The sequence below is a fragment of the Erpetoichthys calabaricus genome, chromosome 1, assembly GCF_900747795.2.
Source record: "Erpetoichthys calabaricus chromosome 1, fErpCal1.3, whole genome shotgun sequence".
Lineage (NCBI taxonomy): Eukaryota > Metazoa > Chordata > Cladistia > Polypteriformes > Polypteridae > Erpetoichthys > Erpetoichthys calabaricus.
In genome coordinates this window covers 103,815,753-103,839,078 of record NC_041394.2, presented here as the reverse complement: position 1 = coordinate 103,839,078, position 23,326 = coordinate 103,815,753, and the positions used below count along the sequence as shown (strand labels likewise).

Genomic DNA, 23,326 nt, shown 5'->3' with positions numbered 1-23,326 from the left:
ATGTTCATAGTGGATTCCGATTTGTAGGATCTAATGTAGTTGATAAAGATTTCATTTTCAGGTACATCGTCAGTTATAAGCTTCTGTAGATATTCAGTATATGAATGTAAAGAAGGCAGTCTAATTTGACCTTTTTGACAACAACGTGTAAATGTATAACTTGTATTGCCAGTTGTTTCTTCAGGGAAGTGAACTAAATGACAATGATTGCAAATGACATTCATTAATCCTAATGAATTTTCCTGGTGTATGTTTTGCTTGTGCCGTTTGAGAGGCGCGTTGTTGCATGTGTAGTATTTGGGACGTGTTGTTTTGGAGCTGTAATCGATTTGCCTGTGCTGTGTGAGAAGCCCGTTTTAGCCTTCGCTGCCATTAACGTATGTCTGAGACGGGAGGGGTTTCGTTTTGAATCCGTGCCTGTTGAGATGCAGCACTTTGATTGATAGTTTGCGTCATGTGGATCTAGGATGTAGATTTGTGCATATTAAATGAACTATTGTAGGATCTAATGCAGTTCATAAAGTTTTTACTTTTAGGTACATCGTTAGTTAGAAGCTTTAGTTGAGCTTTGCGTATTTGGAGTCGAGTCATTTTTTCTTTTAGAAATATGGATAAGTAATAAGGAGTATTGCACTCACTGTTAATATGGAGCCTTTTCTGCGGTTGAACGGTTAATAGTGCCTTATTGTAATGAGATCCACCTATGCTGCATAGCCGTCTATTTTGTTGTCTCTTTCGTGTTCGTGTGTTTGTTCCTGTTATCCTTTCCTTTTCGTTTTGTACCCGTGACCGTGTATTCATGACTTGTTTCTTTCTCAGCATGTGAAATATGGATAAGTAATATGGAGGATCGCAGTCACTGTTAATATGTTTCATTTTCTGTAGTTGAACGTTTAATAGTGCTTTATTGTAAGGAGATCCACCTATGCTGACACCTATGCTGCCTAGTGTGAAGGTGTTGATGTTCACTTTAGAATATGTGGCTTTGGGTGTCACTTCTTATGGATGTGTGTGTGTGTTTGTGTGTGGGGGGGGGGGGGGTTGAGGATAGTTGTCGCGCGAGCGTCTTCTTTCTTTTTGTGTTCCTGTGTCTTGTTGAATCCCCCTGTTTGTGTGTGTCCCGTCCCTTGCTTGTAGGGTCTGTGGGGTGGTTTTTTGTTCTTTTTTTTGTGTTCCATGGGCTTGTTGAATCCCCCTCTTGGTGTGTGTCCCGTCCGGTGCCTGTGGGGGGGGGGGGGGGGGGGGGGGGGTGTGTGGGTGGGTGTGCCTTGCTGTTGTGCGCGAGCCTCTATTTTTTTTTTTTTTGGGTCTAGTCTCGTGTGCAATGTATTTTGTGCTTTGCCTGCGTTTCCTCATTTCTCCATTTTTCCTGTGCTCACTCCTTTTTTCTGTGGTCTTGTCCGCCTCTCGCGGCCCCTCATCCGCCTCTCTCGCCCTCTTTTGTCCGCCTTTCTCGGCTCCTCAGCCGACTCTCGCGGACTCTTTTTGCGCCTGCGCAGTACGTCTTTTTGCAGCTACGGCCCATTGCCGGATGTGCCTGCGTCCATCATCCGGTTTAGCATTCTCGGTTAGTAATATGGATATTAAGTATGTTTTTAAAGGGATTTTATTTTTTGAAGTATTTTTTAAGATCACTGAACAAAAAGTCTTCAGAATTCAATTTTATTAATAAAAATGAACAAGTGGTTTCAAGTTTAATTGTAAAAATATCAAGGATAACATTTTAATATAGACATTTCTACACAGCTTGTTATGCTGGAGCTTAGTGTGAAAAAATTTTTACAAGGACAAAGAAACAATATCGGTATTGGAATTAGCCAAGTCTAGCAGCATGAAAACAGTAATCAGTATTGGCCCTAAAAACAAACTGGAGCATCCGTATTATACAGATGAACTTTTCTTTCTAAAGCTGAAAACGATCTAACTGTAGGTCAATAGGTGACTCTAAATTGGCTTTGTCTGAGTAAACTTAGGAGTACATGAGTATGCACTCCAGCGTTTGCTCCTGTCTCCTGCATGATGTTACAAAATAGGCAACCACCCGCCTCCAATCCTATAATTTGATTAAGTAGTTTCAAATAGGGAATGAATCAATGGACATACTTTGAATCTAGGGCAAACTTTAAATTAAGACAAGAACTGAATATGGAGTATGCAACCCAGTTGTAAAAATTCTGTACTATGCATGATTCTTGAAATCACATAATTCTGTCTATATGCTTTTATATTAGGTAGGTAAGGTAAAAAATAATAATAAAATAAAATCCTGCCTGGCAGCAGGGTCTTGCCTTGAGCATAGGAAAGGTGCTATATAAATAAAATGTATTATTATTATTATTATTATTATTATTATTATTATTTTGACTGTACAACACAGACAGGTGTGATTAACAGAAAGCTGTTGTCCCAAAATAACTAGTGAAACATTTAGATGAACAAAGGGAAAGTAAAACGAAAAACATTCTCAAACACTCTTAATCCAGTTAAAGGAAACTGGGGGCTAGAGTCTGTCCTAGTACCATTTGGCACATGGCAGGAACCACGCCTGGATGAAGCACTAGGCCATCAAAGGGCCCTCTTCTGTATTGTAATACATACAATCACATGGGGCCAACTCACAATTACGAAACAACCTTATATACAGTACATGTCATTAGGTATGTGGAAGGAAAACTAGACTACTCGTAAGAAAACCTACAAAGACATAGGGAAATAGTCAAATTCCACACAAGACAATAACCGGGTGTGGTATTCTACTGTGAGGACTATTCTGCAACCATACATGAAGAAAGGACTACACAGAAAGATGAACAAATAAGTGGAAAAACCACAATAAAAACATAGCACAAAATAGAGAAATTTACAACACATCCATTTCAAATTACTAGAAGTTCAGTCATTTTCAAAAAGTATTAAGCTCATTTTTCTTTTTTTTTTTTTTGTTTCTTTTTAACTTGATTCTTTGTACAAGGGCCCTCCTTAAACTCTAGACATATTAACACTCATTCTTGACTTTTCTTGTATTTAGGAGAATGAAAAAAAAATAAAAACAATCAATCTTACATAAAGCATCAAGAATTTATACATTAATAAAACTTTAAAAATACAGACTTGCATTATAGTAACTTGTACTGCAAAACAGAAAAAGGCAGACCATTACTACTTTTGTCAATAATTATCATAATTCATCAGTCTGCACAAGACCTGGCAGCTAACTAATATTATGCTTAGAAGATTTAATGTAATATAAAATATTGATTCAATCAAATATTTTATTTCATTAGTACACTTCACATCAAGCACAATCATAAGAAAAGCAACACAATTACAATTTAATATATACGAACATTCATCCATCCATCTTCCAAGCACATGTATTCCAAATAAAGGGTATGGAAGCTGAAGACTACCCCAGCAGCAACAGGAAGAAGCCAAAATAACCCCTTAGAGAGTGTCAATCCAAACATGTCCATGTCTCATTTATATATACAGCATAGAGCTGCTGGATTATTAAACAGGAGGACTATTTAATACAGAATATGAAAGCAGTAACCAAGTGGTACAAGTGTGATGTTCAGAGGCCAAGGTAGATTCATTTAGTGGCTATAAGTATTTATATACTTACACAAAAAAATCTGGAAATGTAAGTTTCCAAATATCCTCTTTGCATTCCCTGTTTCCAGCAGCAGCATTTCCAAGAAACTGTATACCACACCTTAAAGCTGTTGGAAAAATAATAAGAAATGAATAAATGCCTTCCATACTGGAAATTCAAACCAACTGGATTTCACATCAGATACTGCTATATCACTTTGATCTGAGGCCTGGGTTACCGTAGAGAGTAGAATATTTACAAGGTAGTAGTCTATTTATATACAATCTTGCTTTGCACAAGTATAGTTAAATGCTCATTACATCATGAGGAAAACGTATTTAAAATATTATAATGTACATTTAGGTACAATGTACATTTCCAGCAACAATACTCCAAATGGCATTATTTAATGGATCAGCCCTGGTTTGAGTAATGTAAAGTTCACTAAATAAATCAAAAACTATTTTACTCTGAATGTGAAAGAGCTATGCTTGCTTTCACTCAAGAAATGTTATAGGACCCATAGCCATGATCTATATATATAATTCACTAAGCCGACAGAACAGGCAAGACAACCATGGGATACGCACAGGCAAGACAACCATGGGATACGCACGATATAGCCTCGCCCACCAACTCACAGAGACCCGCCCACCAACGCTAAGACGATGGGATACGCCGATAACTCACAGAGCCACGCCCGCCGACAACACAGAGCCATGCCCACCAACTCTAAGACCATGGGACGAGAACGCGTTGAGCCATGTTGACATTTCATTATTCTTTTCGGTTTCGGCTGCATTTCTATATATAATCCACCAAGTTGTCCGCCCAACAACTCGAACCAATACAGAGACACGCCCACCAACTCTAAGACCATGGGACGAGAACGCCTGCCCACCCGCCCGCCTGACTGACTGTTACCAACGTTCACTGCAATGTACTGGAGTGTAAAACCATCACAACTGCTAACTCATAAACTGCAACAATTCACCAAACACCGCATCGGACACTTTCTAAATATAAGACGATATATAGATACTCATTATTCCCCGGCACGCATCCACCCACGCTCTCAAGGCATTCACAGTGCCTGCTCATGTGCCCGGACGCAACAACTCACCACACACAAATTCTGTTTAATTTGACTCAACACGGGAAACCTCAACCGGCCTGGACATGGAGAGGATTGACAGATTGATAGTTCTTTCTCGATTCTGTGGGTGGTGGGGCATGGCCATTCTTAGTTGGTGGAGCGATTTGTCTGGTTAATTCTGAAAACGAATGGGACTCCCTACTGCAGCTGTGCACAACCTGCGGCCGTACGGCCGCATGCGGCCGTGGGCAAGGACTTTGGCGGCCGTGGACGTGTATATTAAAGTGTACGTAATGGCGGCCGTGCAGGTGTAGGGTCTCTGGACTCCAGCGAGTAAGGGGTCTCAACGCCGCGGAATCTTTGTCGGCCGGGTCGGTATGGTGACGCCGAAAGCCGATTTGGACTCTGGGGTCTCTAGACTCCTGCAAGTGTAGAATCTCAAACACCGCAGAACCTTCCTTAGCCGGGTCGGTATGTTGACCAAAATGTTGCCCTTTATATATTCATCGAGGCCTAGGGACTCTCGAGCTTACTCCGCATTTCCTGGGAGAAATGGGGTGAGATGGTGCAGCGTGGATAAACAAATGGAAGTAGCATTCGATGTAGCACTGCCATCTCCTATAGCTAGCTCTTGAATCCCCGCGCCTCGGACGTGCTAATGAGTTGACCTAAGGGTCAAGAAGACACGTGCAGAAATGGTACACAGACTTAGTGTGGAAATCTGCAAATTTCTCAGGCTTAGATTGCAGCCGACACTCCAACATCAATATATAAAATATAATTTTTTTGAAAATATGAAAATATTTCAAATCGATGCAGTAATTGCCCCATAACTGCTTTAAAAATTTTGCATACTCAAGAGAATATGCTTACTTGAATATTAAGTTCGGTTGAAATGGGCTGACACCCAGGAGTACATTTGAAGTGGAAATCAGCAGTAGAATACCCACAACTACGAGAACTGGCCAGGAACATTCTCGTTCTTTTCGGAAGCACTTATTTGTGCGAAGCAGCGTTTTCCAGAATGAAATATCTGAAAAACAAGTACCGAACCCGATTGGTAGACAGCAATCTAGAGTCTGGAATACGGCTAATGGTCTCCAGCGAGTCCCCTGACTTTGCAAGTCTGTCTGCAAACATGCAAGAGCAAGGAAGCCATTAATGGCGATGTTTTCCAAACTTCCTGAAACAATTGCTGTAAAGGTTTTTTGTCCTATATGACGTTTCGTAGACATTTTTTTACATATGTAGACCAGTAAATTGAATATTGTCAGATATATCATACTCTGTTTTAATGTGTAATCTGTAAATTTTTACATAAATCATAAAACATTATTAAGTTTACTTGGACTTACTGGCGGCCGTTATTAAAGTAAAAAGTCTGTAGTGCGGCCGTTATTAAAGTAAAAAGTCTGTAGTGCGGCCGTCAATAGCGGAAAGGTTGCGCATGCCTGCCCTACTGCTAAATAGTTACACGATTGCCAAGCAGTCGGCGTCCAACTTCTTAGAGGGACAAGTGGCTTTCAGCCACGTGAGTTTGATCATTAACAGGTCTGTGATGCCCTTGGATGTCCGGTACTGCACGCGCGCTACACTGAATGGATCAACGTGTGTCTACCCGGCACCGACAGGTGTGGGTAAGCCGTTGAACCCCATTCGTGATGGGGACCGGGGCTTGCAATTGTTCCCCACAAACGAGGAATTCCCAGTAAGTGCGGGTCATATGCTTGCACTGATTACGTCCCTGCCCATTGTACACACCCCCCCCTTGCTACTACCATGGTCGGGTGACTTGGTGGATTATATATAGAAAAGCAGCCGGAACTGCAAAGAACAATGAAAAGACAATGTGGCTCAGAGGTGCATGTGGACTGTAGCAGAGACAAAAGTGACTCAGGTGAGGAGTTGGGGGCGGGCACATGAGCAGGCACTGCATACTGAACGATGTTTGTATGTTGGTTCGTAGTGTGCATTGTTGCAATGTTACTTTTCTTGGTGGTTTATTAAATTACGGATTTTTCAAATGTTCATTTTTTTCCCTGTGCTTAAAAATCATTAAAAAAGCGGCGTGATTATGCGGCGTATTGGCTAGTATTATTATAAATAATAATCTCATCATAAATTTCAAAATAAAGGAATCAACCTTTGAACTTGTGGCTGAATCCAGAAAGGTACCAGCATAATCAACACATTTAACTGTTTATGTTACAATGAACTTGTCACTGAATCTGAATGTACTTTATTAAATATAAATCAAATTATACCTTACTGTTCCAGCAAGTCACATTGGAATTTTGCCAAATAAAAATAATAATTTAAATTCAATATAACTAACATAACTTTGAGATTCCTGAAGAAAGACATAGAGCAGGCTAATTTTCCTAGATTAAGATGAAACGTAATATAGTTCCCAATGTAAATAAATTAAATTATATATAAAAGGCTGACAGTTTTGCTGGGTGACATATTGACTTTACAATTATATAATCTCATCATAAATTTCAAAATAAAGGAATCAATCTTTGAACTTGTGGCTGAATCCAGAAAGGTACCAGCATAATCAACACATTTAACTGTTTATGTTACAATGAACTTGTCACTGAATCTGAATAAAAATAATAATTTAAATTCAATATAACTAACATAACTTTGAGATTCCTGAAGAAAGACATAGAGCAGGCTAATTTTCCTAGATTAAGATGAAACGTAATATAGTTCCCAATGTAAATAAATTAAATTATATATAAAAGGCTGACAGTTTTGCTGGGTGACATATTGACTTTACAATTGTGCTATTATATGTACATAAGACTGATGTCTGTTAATATAATAATAATTTATAATTATTATTTTATCTTCTCATTTTTTCAGTAAAATACTGAAGAGTCATCTAGGTATGTGTTAAGTGCCAGTTCAGAACCATTGTGAACTGTCCAGTCATTTGATAAAATAGGAATAGTGGTTAGAATGAAAAGTTAAACCCAGTACCACTGGTAGTATTTCTCTAATCCAAAGTAATAATAATAATAATAATAATTCATTACATTTATATAGCGCTTTTCTCAGTACTCAAAGCGCTATCCAAAGTTATAGAGTAAAAGTGTCTAATTAAGACCGGGTATAATACACAAATACACACAGATTCAGAATGAACAGGTTATTAAATTAAACATGACTTTTAGTAATGTCACAGTTCTCTTTTAACATAATAATTCAGTTTTATGTAAGGAAAGTAGCACATTTGGCTAATAAAGCTCCAAGCAAGAAAAGTGTATGTTTATATGTGTCCGTACTATATAAATGTTAATGTTAGAAATGCTGTTCTTCTGGCAATATTTATTCATATGAACAATGTGTGTTTAAACTACAAACACCCAAAAAAGGATATAATGAAAATTCAATCCACATGGTTTAGTTTTTTAAGGTATGAAATTTAGCCACAATTTAGAATGTTTGTGCTTACAGAGAATTTAATGCACTGTATGCTATATTAACTACAGTGTTTCTGGTTTCTTTTACAAGCTCTGTAAAATATTGATGTCTCGTCATAAGACCATACACTGTGAAGGATGATTTTGATTAAATTGCTGCCTCCCCAGAAAAACAAATCTTTTAATTCATGTGAAAAACTGTAATGTATTACACTTAGTTATTTGCTGGTACAATAATAAATATGTCATATTTGTTCTTTATAACAGAAAACATTGAGAGTTCCATTACAAATAATAATAGAAATCTGAGTCATAATTGAATAAAAAACTAATATACTTCTGTTTAGCTAAAGATAACACAAATGATGTCATGATTTAAATTATTTTTTTTACTTTTCCTTAAGGTGTTTGAACATACTGTTTGCAAATCATTACCAGCTCAGAACATAGTACAAGTACAATGTTTTAAAAAAAGGCTTTTCTATTTCCAGTCTGCAATCAATTCAATATGATACTACAAGAATCATGACTAGAATTAGGAAATTATGGCCATATGTTTATTTCTGATTAAATTTAAGGCCAACATCAAACTCCTCCATCTGAGATATAAAGCTGCAAATGGCAATTAATGTTTTTTAAATAGATATACGTATTTTAGCATATAAATGCTGCATATTATAAATACAAGACTAAACGTTCTCTGAGCCAGTAGTCATCAAAATGTGTGGTACTAGGATAATTTGAATTTGAAAACTTAAACATTCTAAATCTACATGTACATTTATATTCAGAAGTCTCAAAGACATTTATATCGATTGGCAGAAGGTAGCTGCTTGGCTGTTAAGCACATAGCAAAATTTCTGGTATTCCCAGCATTTTTATAGTGTTAAAATAACCCTTATATTATAGTGTGTGTGTATATATATATATATATATATATATATATATACACACACACACACACAGAGGGTCCTCGGGTTACGTCTCGACATACAACGTTTCGAGTTTACAATGCTCACTCCCATAAAAACTTTAAAAAAAATGAGACATGAGAAGGAATAAAGGTAAGGATTTTTTTTACACTCATTTTTTTTGTTACTACAGTACTTCTGTACAGTATATTTATGTCCTTTTCTGTGGCTTAGTTGTGTTTTTATGTTCTAGATTATGATTTTGAAAATGTGTTAGGATAGGTAAGTGACTTAGGCTAGGGTGTGTTTCGACTTACACCAAAATTCGGGTTACATCACTGTTGTAGGAACGGAACTGTGAACTGTGTATACTTATGTGTGTGTATATATATATATATATATATATATATATATATATATATATATATATATATATATATATATATATAAAAATAGTGGACTATAAATTCACAGTGTTAATTTAACACTGACAGTTTTGCTGTGTAGGAATCCAAACTTGACTGCTGAAACACCCTTCAGAGTGATCTTTACAGAATTTAAAAACAAGATTCAAAATGGGTTATATCAAACCCTCGTAAACTAAACTAACTAAAAGTTACATCCTTTATTTTGAACAAGCCTATTATTAATATTGTGAGAACTGCTGTCAAAATCTGATTGAGTCAATATATACAGCTCACTGGAATATCACACAAATTTTGTATTGATTTGCCACAACAAAAACATTTCACATCTGAGGGAGCCATATAGTAGAAAAATTGTACATTTATTAAAAAATAAAACTTCCAGGGAGGAATAAACACATTATAGTAAATAAAAAATAGAAGCCCTGCTGACTCTATAAACATTTAAATACAGGTTTTAACCCCTGTTTACCAGGTTGGGTGGATTACCCATCTGTCTACCTCTCCAGAACAGTAATAATCACATACAGTGCATCAGGAAAGTATTCACAGCGCATCACTTTTTCCACATTTTGTTATGTTACAGCCTTATTCCAAAAAGGATTAAATTCATTTTTTTCCTCAGAATTCTACACACAACACCCCATAATGACAACGTGAAAAAAGTTTACTTGAGATTTTTGCAAATGTATTAAAAATAAAAAAATTGAGAAAGCTCATGTACATAAGTATTCACAGCCTTTGCCATGAAGCTCAAAATTGAGCTCAGGTGCATCCTGTTTCCCCTGATCATCCTTGAGATGTTTCTGCAGCTTAATTGGAGTCCACCTGTGATAAATTCAGTTGACTGGACATGATTTGGAAAGGCACACACCTGTCTATATAAGGTCCCACAGTTGACAGTTCATGTCAGAGCACAAACCAAGCATGAAGTCAAAGGAATTGTCTGTAGACCTCCAAGACAGTATTGTCTCGAGGCACAAATCTGGGGAAGGTTACAGAAAAAATTCTGCTGCTTTGATGGTCCCAATGAGCACAGTGGCCTCCATCATCCGTAAGTGGAAGAAGTTCAAAACCACCAGGACTCTTCCTAGAGCTGGCCGGCCATCTAAACTGAGAAATCGGGGGAGAAGGGCCTTAGTCAGGGAGGTGACCAAGAACCCGATGGTCACTCTGTCAGAGCTCCAGAGGTCCTCTGTGGAGAGAGGAGAACCTTCCAGAAGGACAACCATCTCTGCACCAATCCACCAATCAGGCCTGTATGGTAGAGTGGCCAGACGGAAGCCACTCCTTAGTAAAAGGCACATGGCAGCCTGCCTGGAGTTTGCCAAAAGGCACCTGAAGGACTCTCATACCATGAGAAAGAAAATTCTCTGGTCTGATGAGACAAAGATTGAACTCTTTGGTGTGAATGCCAGGCGTCACATTTAGAGGAAACCTGGCACCGCTCATCACCAGGCCAATACCATCTCTACAGTGAAGCATGGTGGTGGCAGCATCATGCTATGGGGATGTTTTTCAGCGGCAGGAACTGGGAGACTAGTCAGGATAAAGGGAAAGATGACTGCAGCAATGTACAGAGACATCCTGGATAAAAACCTGCTCCAGAGCGCTCTTCACCTCAGACTGGGGCGACGGTTCATCTTTCAGCAGGACAACGACCTTAAGCACACAGCCAAGATATCAAAGGAGTGGCTTCAGGACAACTCTGTGAATGTCCTTGAGTGGCCCAGCCAGAGCCCAGACTTGAATCCGATTAAACATCTCTGGAGAGATCTTAAAATGGCCGTGCACCGACGCTTCCCATCCAACCTGATGGAGCTTGAGAGGTGCTGCAAAGAGGAATGGGCGAAACTGGCCAAGGATGGGTGTGCCAAGCTTGTGGCATCATATTCAAAAAGACTTGAGGCTGTAATTGCTGCCAAAGGTGCATCGACAAAGTATTGAGCAAAGGCTGTGAATACTTATGTACATGTGTTTTCTTAGTTTTTTTATTTTTAATAAATTTGCAAAAACCTCAAGTAAACTTTTTTCACGTTGTCATTATGGGGTGTTGTGTGTAGAATTCTGAGGGAAAAAATGAATTTAATCCATTTTGGAATAAGGCTGTAACATAACAAAACCAGTAAACCCCCGATTCTCTAAAGAATCGCAAATCCAAGAATGGCCATTACTTTCTGTTCCCTCCAATCTTTGTAGGGATGTAAGATCATGGAGGGTGGGAGCGTCCTGGGAAAGTTTTCATTTAATGAAATAAATATATTTGTAGTAAAGATGTGTCTTTTTGGAGTCATGGCTCGTTTGGCTCTGGTGTTTGAGAAGCGCGTTGTAGGCGCCTTCGTTCATTGTTTTTATCCATGCAGACTCGTTTCTGTTTTTCCATGGGTGTGTTGTTAGCTAGAAGTTGTTTGCTGTTAGGAATCATAATTGAACCCCTGACCACAGGCACTGTGGAGTAGCTGACTGCTGGCACTGTCAGTAGTCACCACTACCTCAAGTTTAAATACATACACATATATAGACAGACGCCGCATTCACTGTGTTTCCCAGTAGACACGATACGTCAGCCTTATTGCGAGTGGCAAAAGTGCTATTTAAACTAATACAGTTAGACGTGGACACCGGGTTTTGTGATGAAAAAACAATGTTTAAAACAGTATCGTTTACATACAACAGATTTTGGCGAATCGTTTAAATGCAATTATTTATATCTATTTATACACTAATAATGGCAATTATTAAATAATAATAATTATAATTATTATTATTATTAACCATTCCTCCCATATAAGTAACATTTCGGGGACTGCCTTCTTCTATCTTCGACACATTTCCAGACTTTGTCCTGTTCTTACGCAACATAGTACTGAAGTATTGTTTAATGCCCGAGTCACGTCACGTATAGATTACTGTAATGGTATTCTATCTGGCATCCCACAAAAACTTATCAATCGCTTAGAACTTCTTCAAAATTCTGCTGCCAGGATAATATCCTGCTGTTGTAAATCCACTGAACATATTACACCTATTCTCTCTCAACTTCACTGGCTCCCAGTTAACTACAGAATACAATACTAAATACCGCTCTTAACATTCAAAGCTCTCCACAACCTCACTGATCTCCTCCAGACTTACACTCCTCTCGCTCACTCAGATCTTGTACTTTGAAAGTATTCAGTGTGGCAATATGGTGCAGCCTTAGTTTGTGGAAGACAGATACAACTAAAGACATGAGCATAAAATGACGGTTGTCAATTTGAAACTGTGTTTCCTCAATGTGCTCCTTGAGAAAAAATATCATCAGGTTTGAGACATGTTAACAGCTAACAACAATCTACATAGTGACTAAATATGTTTAGCTAAAACGTTGTTTGGAGGCTCACTTGAGCACATAAATGCATAGCTTTGCTAGCTTAGCCTGGCTTAGCTAAAGCAAAGATTATAAAACGGGATTTTCTAACGGCCAAATATAACCAAAACAATTGTTCAGCCTTACCTATGAAATGTAATCCCCCGGAATCTGGTTTGGAGCGTACAGCGGTTTGTACAATCCTAAGCAGCACATTATTCATTACTTCACTCCACAGCAGTGCCACTCACAATATGGCGGCGACGTTGACGTACGATTCTGCTAGTCATGAGGCGTCTAGTTATTCTATGTGAATGTTTAAATATGTCACCATGGCAACTTGTTGACGAAGGTTTTATATGCGGTTTTCATTTAATTACATAAACATAATCCATACAGGCTCGTTTTGTATTTCCGTTAGTTGAGCTCTTTCATTGTGGAGCCGTGACGTCTTTGCTTCTGGTGTGTCTGAAGCGCGTCATTGGAGCCTCCGTTTATTGTTTTTATCCATGCGGTCTCGTCTTTGTTGTTCTGTGGCTGTGTCGTTAGGTACAAGTCGTTTACTGTTAGGAAGCATACTCCAACTTACATACACTGACTGCTGGCACAGTGGATTAGAGCAGGTGTAGTTTACAGGTTGTGGTGTTTGGGCGCCACGCACTGACTCTGGGAACTATGGGCTCGGTTGTGTATTACAAATCGTTGAGCTCTTTCCATTTGGAGCCGTGACTCCTTTGCCTCTGCTGACACAAACCGCTGGCACAGTGGATTAGAGCAGGTTTAGTTCACAGGTTGTGTTGTTTGGGTGCCACCTACTGACTCTGGGAAGACGCTGGGTTTGACTCTGAGGCGCAGTGCGCATGCGGTGCGTCCGCCGTCCGTGCATAAATTAAACTGTGGTTTAGTAATATAGATGTGGAAAAAGTGATGTGCTGTGAATACTTTCAGGATGCACTGTAATTATTCAACCTAAGACTCAATTCTCTTTTTTACAAACTCTCTTTTCTGGATTCACTTCCACTCACCATTAAGCCCTTGCTCCAATTCATTTCTATAATCAAGAATTTACCTAAATTTCATTGTACAATGTCTCATTGCTACAATGACAATAAAAATTTTGATTTGATTTGATTTGAATCACAAGCTCATCAGCCTGTGTTGACATTACATTGATTTGGAAGGTCACATCCAGTTATACTTTAAGTTATGTCTGTGACTGGGACTGGGGTAAAGTCTCTGGATCATCACTCAATATTGCCCTAGGGCAGGGGTCTCCAACTTTTTTTCCCCTGAGGGCTACTTTTACAAACGTTTATTCTCATAGCTTATTTAAACTGAAACAAATTGAATAAGCTTGTTTTGCCTGAACATTTACAAAATGTTGGTGTCCACAACTCACATTGTGCATTAAAACATCACAAAAATTTGTAGTTCAGCTGGAAGTGCATTTTGTATGTCTGTATGCATTTTCTAGTGTATCTCACACTATTGATTTAAAACATGAATGATGTCAAAACAAAACAATGCAATTACAAATACACAGATATTACTTACTCATTTGTCATTTTGTTACATGTAACTCACTTCACAAGAGTATTCACGTCGAGTTGCATGCGTGATGTTTTTTTTAGTTAGTCAGATGACTGGCACTGCATGGAGTCAACAAGAGAGGTGTATGTGGAGTGTAGCCACTTAGGTTCACTCTTATGGAGTCATTTAAATGTTCATCTGTCAGTCTTGTTCTGAACTTTGATTTCATGACATTCATGTCAGAAAAGGCAGACACAAAGGTGTGTAGACCCAAACAAAGCAGACATTTTCAGAGCTGCTTGGTGAAGATTCTTATATTATCTGGCTCTACTAAGCTTCAGAAATGCTGAGAATGCTGTTGAGACTTTACGTGCACATTATTTTGAAGGTTTACTAATATATAATATATAAAATCCAATGTCTGTCTGTCTGTCTGTATGTCTGTCCGCTTTTCACGACAGAACAATTTAAATATTTTTTTTTCTATAATTTGCTTGAACATTCCGATTGATTTTGCATCTTCTCTCATTTCTCTATGTATCATAGTTCGCTTGCGGTACAGATTTATTTGCGGGAATCCTTGAAAAGGCTGCAGGCCAAGGGGAGGGGCATTCCTCACTCACTTGCCAGCTTCAGGGCATGTCCCTTAACTCTGCTTAGCTAGCAAATGAGAGAACAATTGAATTCAACTTTGTTTGATATTTAAAATAAAGTGTTACTTAGGTCTTGATGAGTTTGAGTCCAGATATTCTCTTAAGTGTATGCCACACTGAAAAGATAGATTGCAATTCAGATTGAGGATCGTGATATGATTATATGGAAAGATCGCCCACCCCTAATTTAACTAATCAAGTTTTCAAATTTATGTAGGATTCATTAACCCTTTGGCGAGCTACTCGGAAAGGGATTGCGAGCTACTGGTAGCTTGCGAGTGACGTGTTGGAGACCCCTGCCCTAGGGTGTAGCTGACCCTTGATTCACAGCAACACTGAACCTGGAACAGCCCTTAAAAAGGCAGGCCTATTATGCACCTCCTGCACTTCTACAGTCTTTTGACTTGAAAACTGTGCGTTGTCACTCACTATCTTTATACTTGACCAGTCAAAGTTCTAACGAAGGTAACTGGAAAAATACAATGTGTTAAAAAATAGCCGGAAAATGTAATTTTTAGAAAATCATCTCTGTATTGTAGTAAATAGGAGTTAAGTACATTTTGTAAGGCTAGATAAACACTCATTGTAATATCATCAAGAGGGAGAAGAAAATGATAAAATATTATTATGTTTGAAATGTGGTATTATCTTTTCAAGACTTTAGACATTCTTCAAGTGGCAGCTGGAAACAAGGCACTTCCTGGATAAAAGTGGACCTCAACCCGATAGAACACCTTTAGGATGAATTAGTGCGGAGATTGCGAGCCAGGCCTTCTCATCCAACATCAGTGCCTGACCTCAAATATGCTCTCCTGGAAGAATGGTCAAAAATTCCCATAAACACACTCCTAAACCTTGTGGAAAGCCTTCCCAGAAGAGTTGAAGCTGTTATAGCTGCAAAGGGTGGGCCAACTCCATATTAAAGCCTAAGTATTAAGAATAGGATGTCATTAAAGTTCATGTGTGTGTAAAGGCAGGCGTCCCAATACTTTTGGCAATATAGTGTAGCAGGTGTTCTCTACTGCTATTACGTGACTGACACCGAACAGCACCCCTGCTCATGGTATACTCCATGCAGTCACATTTATAACTCAGTAAATTATTTACATTTTAATTGCTTAATAACAGTATTACTTTTTTTTACTGTATACTGTACTTCTTAGGAATGAACTATATACTGCTACTGTATTTTTTTTAAATACAGCACACAATCTACATATAATAAAATTGAGATTTTTGAGACCCTGGCACCCTCCCCCAACTGCACTGTGCCCTACAACAGGCAGGAATTGGTTGTCAGCTGCTGGTTCAGCTGCAATTTTTCACACTCACCGCATAATGTGTCTGTTGCCTGATGGTTGATGCAGAGAACATTTAAAACTGGCCACTGACCTGGCCATGTGTTCACTTGCTGTAGCATCTCCTCCTGGTTGAACCTGCTTGATGTATGACTCTACCTGCTCCTTTAACATGACGATATCTGTGCTTGCTTGCTATGTTTGTGTGTGCTGATGAGACAGGTCCCCTTTGAAAAAAATGTATGAGACTGTTCTTGTCTTCACATGAATAAAGCTGATTTTCTCAGAAACCTGGACTCACCACCTTCTCCCTTGTGCAAGTCTGCGACCCACACATCACAATATCAATAATAATCATAGACAAAAACTGAAAATAAACAAAACATTGGTAACAGTACTACACCAAAGAGAAACACATTATTCACTATATGTTGTTTAAGATACAATTGCTATTTTTTACTGAAGCAAAGTTTATTACATGAAAGCACTGATTTTTTTGTAATATGCCAATACTTCATTGCCACATTTATCCTTCTGTAGCACTGGGTGAAGAAGCTACCATGATTAGTGGAGATATAAATGTTAACTTATTTTAATAAAAAAGCCTCAAGAAATTAATGTGCTTAAACAATTTCTCTAAGTAGTGTTCTTCATATTTATTTCTCTTATATACTCCAAAAACAAGGTGAAGATTTTTTGACAAACTGTAAACATCAAAGAAACAAAATAAAGTAAAATACATCATACCTTCCAATTTGTGGGAGAGGAAAGTGGGCAACTTTTGAAGTTTATCAAGAATTCTGATGGTGACTTCAATGAAACCTAAATCCCTGTTTGACAAATAAAAATAATTTTCATTATAATCAAAGAAAATATAATGTAATAGTGTTGTCACTAAAGCCTGTAGTAGTTTTTGAGTTATTAACTAAAATAAACTTAAACACTCCTTAAAAAAGGTGCAAAATGTTTAATTACCAAAAAAAAAAAAAAAATTAATATTTACCATAGCAAAGTACTTACATGAGAGTTAAGGGCTATTGTAATTCTTGTTTTAGCAGCTGAATAATGATTTTTTTTTTTTTAGAATATTTGGGAGCTAGAATCACCTTTACTCTTTAATGACGTTTACCATTTTATCTGCATCATTGTAGTGCAAGTTTGAATTCAGTTCTTCTCACAGATATCATCATTTTCATGTTTTGGCTTGTTACCAGTAAGGTAGTAAAGGACTAATGCTAAAGAGGTTTGTAGGTCTGATATATAAAATACCATATCATCTGTATATAGTGATATTTTCTGCTTGAAAATTTCTCTGATAATCCCCTTTATCTCTACATTTTGAAAATGTATAGCCAATGATTCAATGTCTACTGCAAAAAGCAAGAGTGATAGAGGGCACCCTTGTCAAGTTAAAAAAAATCAAGAGTTTCTGCAGTTAATACAAACTGATATTTCTGAACTGGTATAACATATTTCTATCCATGTGGATATATTTAGGCCAAACCCAAATTTGTGCAATGTAGTGAATAGATAGTTCCATTGCACTACATCAAAGGCTTTTTCTGCATCCAAATATAATATGATTTCTGGTGAGTAAGATTTTGTGGATGCGTATAGGTATTGCAGTTCTGCTCACGTAACGACAAGCCAGAGAGCAAGAGGGAGGAGGGGTTAGACAAATAAACTATGTAGAGTCAAACTATCAGTAATTTTATATGCCATGTTCAAGGTAGATACACTGGAGTGGTGGAAAAATTACTTTTAATTATATATTAGAATACAGTATCTAGAAACACTAACAAATTCTTGGTTGTTTTTAATGCTTTTAACCTAACAAAGAAATGAAATATTTGCTGAAGACCAAGCTAATTTACCCACTTCAAATCTTTATAGACTGTATAATTAATTTAGGACATCTCCAAGTCAAACACAATCCTATCCATACTGTTATATTCACAGTTCAAACACTAATTTTCAAAAGGGAAATGCACTCACTGCAAAACAATGCCAGTCAAAAAAATCAACAAAATGATTAATACTTTTCAGCTTTTTTTCGTTAACTAATTTTTCACTACATTGTGGAAGTTTTCATAAAGTGATTTCTAATATATTTAAATACACTAATAAAACTTTTATCATATTCTGCTGAGAACATGGAAATAATATGACAAATGTGGATTGTTGCTTAACTGGAAAGGACATAATACACATGGCCATGCAGTAAATTTAAATTTAAAGTTAGACATCTAAAAAAAGTGAGAAAGGACCAATATAATATACTGTGCTCTGATGCATATGAATGGTTTAGTTACAGTATACTTTTAGTTTTTACGTTCATAAATAAGTTAGGCACAGAATAGGCAAAACCCACATAACTGATTTGTCACTATCTCTGGACACTACAAGCAACATAACACTTTACAAATACTGTTCACTAAAATATTGTTAATTATAATGCATACAATAAATATCTAGCATGCACATCTAACTGGTCTAAGTAAAAAAAAATGTAGACATGTACAAATACTTTTATTTTATTGATATCTTACAACATCAGCAAAAGTTATGGCTGGCCGAGGCTTCACTTGCGTGAAGTTTGTGACATTAGATGTGACATTTGATGAAGACTCAAGACCTAAAACTAGGCATCGTTCAGTTCTGCACTCTGAGCTTGACAGAACAAATAATTAATTTATCAAAAAAAAAAATATGGGAAGTGAGTTTTTATCCTGTTTAACACAGACACATTTGACTAAAAAAGAAAACATATTGTTGTTTCAACTATACTCATAAGTAGTGCTGGTGAAAGCAATCTCTGTTAAGTCTCTTCCCATAAAATAAATACAGGGAAATACTAGACATCCACAGGTCTTTAATGCCAAATGGGATCCATGTACAATGGCAATTCCTAAATATTGCCGTTGGCTTGATTTTGTGTCGAAAGAGCGGTTGCTCATGGAGTCCCGAATGAGGCACATTACTTGCATTGTGAGGAAGTGTCAGTTACGGCACTATGGCCATGTGGCGCGTTTCCCCGAAAGGTGATCCAGCTCGTAAGATCCTCATTGTTGGGGACCCGAGTGGCTGGACCAGAGCAAGGGATCCCCCACATAACACCTGGCTGCGGCAGATAGAGAGTCATTTCCGGAGGGTGGGACTGGACCGCGTGTCTGCCTGGAGGATTGAAAACCAGGATCTCGAGTTGTTTCATTATGTAGTGGGTGCAGCAACGCACTGTACCAGTGCATGCTCCCCAACTTGACTTGACTTGTAGAATGATAAAGTCTACATGCATCAGCCAAACTCACAGATTTGTGTAGTGAAAAAATGAAAGATAAATCCTGTCAGAACTTATTCCCCCTTTTATTGCAAAATTGTAATCTATACAATGAAGGTGAAAACAAATCAGAAAGTGTTTAGTGAAAAAAAGGAAAAAAATCCTACAAAAACCTGGCTGCATTAGTGGGCACATCCTTTAATAATAAAGGATTTGGCTGTGTTCAAAATCAACCAATAACAATAAGTCTCATATCAAATAGTAGTTAGTATACACCTGACAACAATTAAAGCGGCTCAGATTGAGCTCAGATAAAGTTTGGCTGTTCCTGTAGGATTATTCTGATATCCTCTTAGTTGTAACATACTCCAGAAGACAAGGTTCGCAAAGGGCTTTTAAATCATGAATGGGATCTCATTATTGAAAGGTATCAATCAGGACAGTGGTACAAAAAAGTATTTAATGCATTAAACATCCCATTGGAGCAAAGTGAAGACACTCATCAGTGACTCTACCAAGACATGGTATCCTTCCAAGACTGATGAGAAGACAAGGAGGAAACTGGTCAGGGAGGCCACTAATATTGCCACTACAACAATATTAAATGACCTACAGGATTTCCTGGTAAGTACTGGTTGTTCCCTACATGTGACAACAATCAGTCAAATTTTTCATATGTCAGGGTTATGGGGTACATTAGCAAGATGAAAGTCTTTTCTAACAAAGAAAAACATCCAAGCCTTACTAAACTTTGCAAAAAGGTATTCCCCATCTCTCACAACCAAGTGGAAAAATGGGTTAACTCCAATGAAGTTAAAAGAACAGGTTAATGTACAAACAAAAGGGAAATCTTTACTAGTCATAATATTTGTACTAATTAATGAGAGAATCCACAAGAGAATCACAAAGATTTGTCAGAGTAATTCAGCTAGGTTACTTGGCATGCTATGTGGAATGCCAGTTGAAGTCATTGTGGTTATGGTTATGCTTCACAACACAAAGCTATATATTGTGTATTTATATATATATCAATATTTAGGGATAAACCAGCAACAGAAAACCTAAATTCTTTTTTCCATGAAGTACCATTCAATCAGAATCTTTATGTACTACTCTTCATGTACTTTCTCCATGAAAACTTAAAATTAAAATTTTTTCTCTTGCACCACTACAAAATACATGGAGTAAGTAACACAGAAAAAAAATGAGGGCTGGGAATCGATTAAAAAAATGAACTAATTCATTGTATAAGTGTATGGAATTAATTGCGATTAATCGCATCGATCATTACACCATAGAATTATAAAGTGATACATAAATAATGAAGTAAATATACACTGAATCATATAATTAATGTAGAATTAACACAAATTAATAAAAAAAAACAATGGCATAATTTAAACTTGAATAATGACCTGATCTGAATGTGAATACCTTCCTAAAAGGCCAGTTGAAAAGAAGTCAATAAGAAAATAAGGACAATGTATTAATTGTCAAATTGGTATAGCATATGAGACACAGACAAGTCAAAGTAAAATGATACAATTGAAATGACTGTAGACTTCGAATGCACTGCTAAAGACTAGCTTTGAAATAAGCATTTCTTAAATGGGTATACATTAAAACTTGTGTTAAAACTCTGCAAACATATACTCTAAACAAGTGGTTTTCAACTTGTGTCCAATAAGAGCTACCCAGGTCAAATGAAGGAAGTCTATAGATTAACAAGTGTAGATTTAATGCTTTTGTGGTTGGTATAATCATGGTGTGCCTTAGGATTTTTTGAGTTACAAAAAGTGTGCCACGACAGAAAAGGGTTGAAAAACACTGCTCTACCAGCTCCTTTGATCCTGGCACACTAAAAAATATCTCTGTAGCTTCCATCTCACTTGAAAACTAACACTGTGCATTACTTGGGTGGTTATGTTGTATTCTTTGCATAAATTGACAAAAGATACTGCAAGCTGGAATAATGGGTAGGGATAATCATTACACTTCTGTTTCACAGAATTTTCTCATTATATTAGGTCAGTAAGCACTGTAAGCTACCTGGCAGACTGGCAGGTTAAATACAGAGGTACTTGAGACGTACTTTGGCTTTAGTGCCACTTAAAGATAACGTATGTTGCATGTATTTGATATGACGTTGATTTGATCTTCTTACAGAAACATGAAAAAAAAAATGAGAGAGAGCATAATTTTTACCTTTGCTACTTTTCTTTAGTATTGCTCCAGGACTACCATAAAACTCCTTCCTCCCACTCCCCCACATGCTATGTTGGTATGTATAAAACAAGGAAATGAATACCAGTACCACATACTTACATGTGACAAGGTGTTTTGAAACATGTAATTTGAAACTTTTAAAATAAAATTTTATTTCTAAAATTTTTTAAAAGTACTAAATAAATACGGTACTGGATGTGTATGTAATTGTCATTTTCACGCTTAAGTTTTTTGTATTATTCTTTCATAATGTAAAAACAATTACATGAAAATGCAGCCTTGAACAAAGCAGTGCCTGACACAATCTGGCCTGGGAGACAATATTTTTAATGTGTTAAACAGGCCACAATAATCACAAAACTTAACACCTTAACTTTCCCAGGCCTAAAAAAATGTCATTTTTGGGTGCTGTATTCCTTAATGTATATAGGTTGCATAAATCGTTACACAAATAAAACGAAAGAAAAGCACCACTATGCAGACCTTAAATGACTTTTTATAATGAATATAAAACCTGTTAATCAATAATATTCAAGCATATGTGTCCTGCACTGAAAAGACATTGTTCTTCAATATTTTGTTGACTCTAGATTGAGGAATACAATGCCCATTTCAGCATGCTCACTTGTCTTAGGAAAATACACTTTTGTGCAGTCTCGCTCCTTTAAACTTCAAGATGTCCTCTGGTGGTGAAAATAAGTAAAAAGACTTCACGGCAATGTACCAAGTAGATTAAAAGGTCCATCTATGGTTTTCAGGAGACTGTTAATCAGGATCTTGGAATGTGGTAAAAAGGAGAATTTTTTTTCCCCTAAAATTTACATATTGAACCTGTCTGAAGCTATTTATGGCAGGTTCATAGTTTAGGCTCACAAAGATATTAATGAGAACCACAAAACCATTGTACAAATGCAGAAATGATTAAGTGAAGAATAAGGAAAATCATGAAACATTTTCTCTCAAAATTACACTTTGAATTTAGTCCTATTTCTTTTATACTCCCTTAACTAAACATTTTACTGTCAGTTTCAAAAATAACAAGAATTCCTATAAAGCAACACTGGTTTACAACATGTTTGCATCTGCAGTTAAAACAAGAAAAAAAATCTGTTTTTTACCCCTTTTTTTCAGGAGGTTAGTCAGAGCTGGAAGAAATCCGAAATCTGTTAAGTTTTTAATGCCTTGGGAAAACTTCATGAAATACTTGTGTGCTCTTATTTGTGTAATTGCTGAGACTTAGACTGTCTGTACTTAATTGTGGTGGTGCAACTTCACCCAGAGAATTTTTTCTTTTTTGTTTAAAGACAAAAAAGTACAGTAGTATACACAGCCTTTATTTTCATAAGAGACAACCACACACAAGTATGCATAAAGTCACTTTTTTGGAATCCAAAAAATACCAAAAAATCTGATATTTATTAACAATTAGATGAATGAACAAACATTATAACTTAAACACATGTAACTGATAAGGTTGCATTTATATTCCAACAGTCAACCTAGTAGATTATATATGAATTATTTACTTAGTATTA

General features: G+C 37.0%; 1 protein-coding gene across 1 annotated transcript in view; it reads right to left on the bottom strand.

The window, feature by feature from the left end:
* The window catches only part of atxn10 (ataxin 10), a 197,018-nt gene that overhangs the window by 116,886 nt on the left and 56,806 nt on the right, over window positions 1-23,326 (bottom strand). The window contains exons 3-4 of the mRNA XM_028804614.2: window positions 17,036-17,118; window positions 3,626-3,722 (exon numbers count right to left, since the gene is read on the bottom strand). Of these exons, the coding sequence (XP_028660447.1) occupies window positions 3,626-3,722; window positions 17,036-17,118 (180 nt within the window). The remainder of the gene's footprint in view (window positions 1-3,625; window positions 3,723-17,035; window positions 17,119-23,326) is intronic.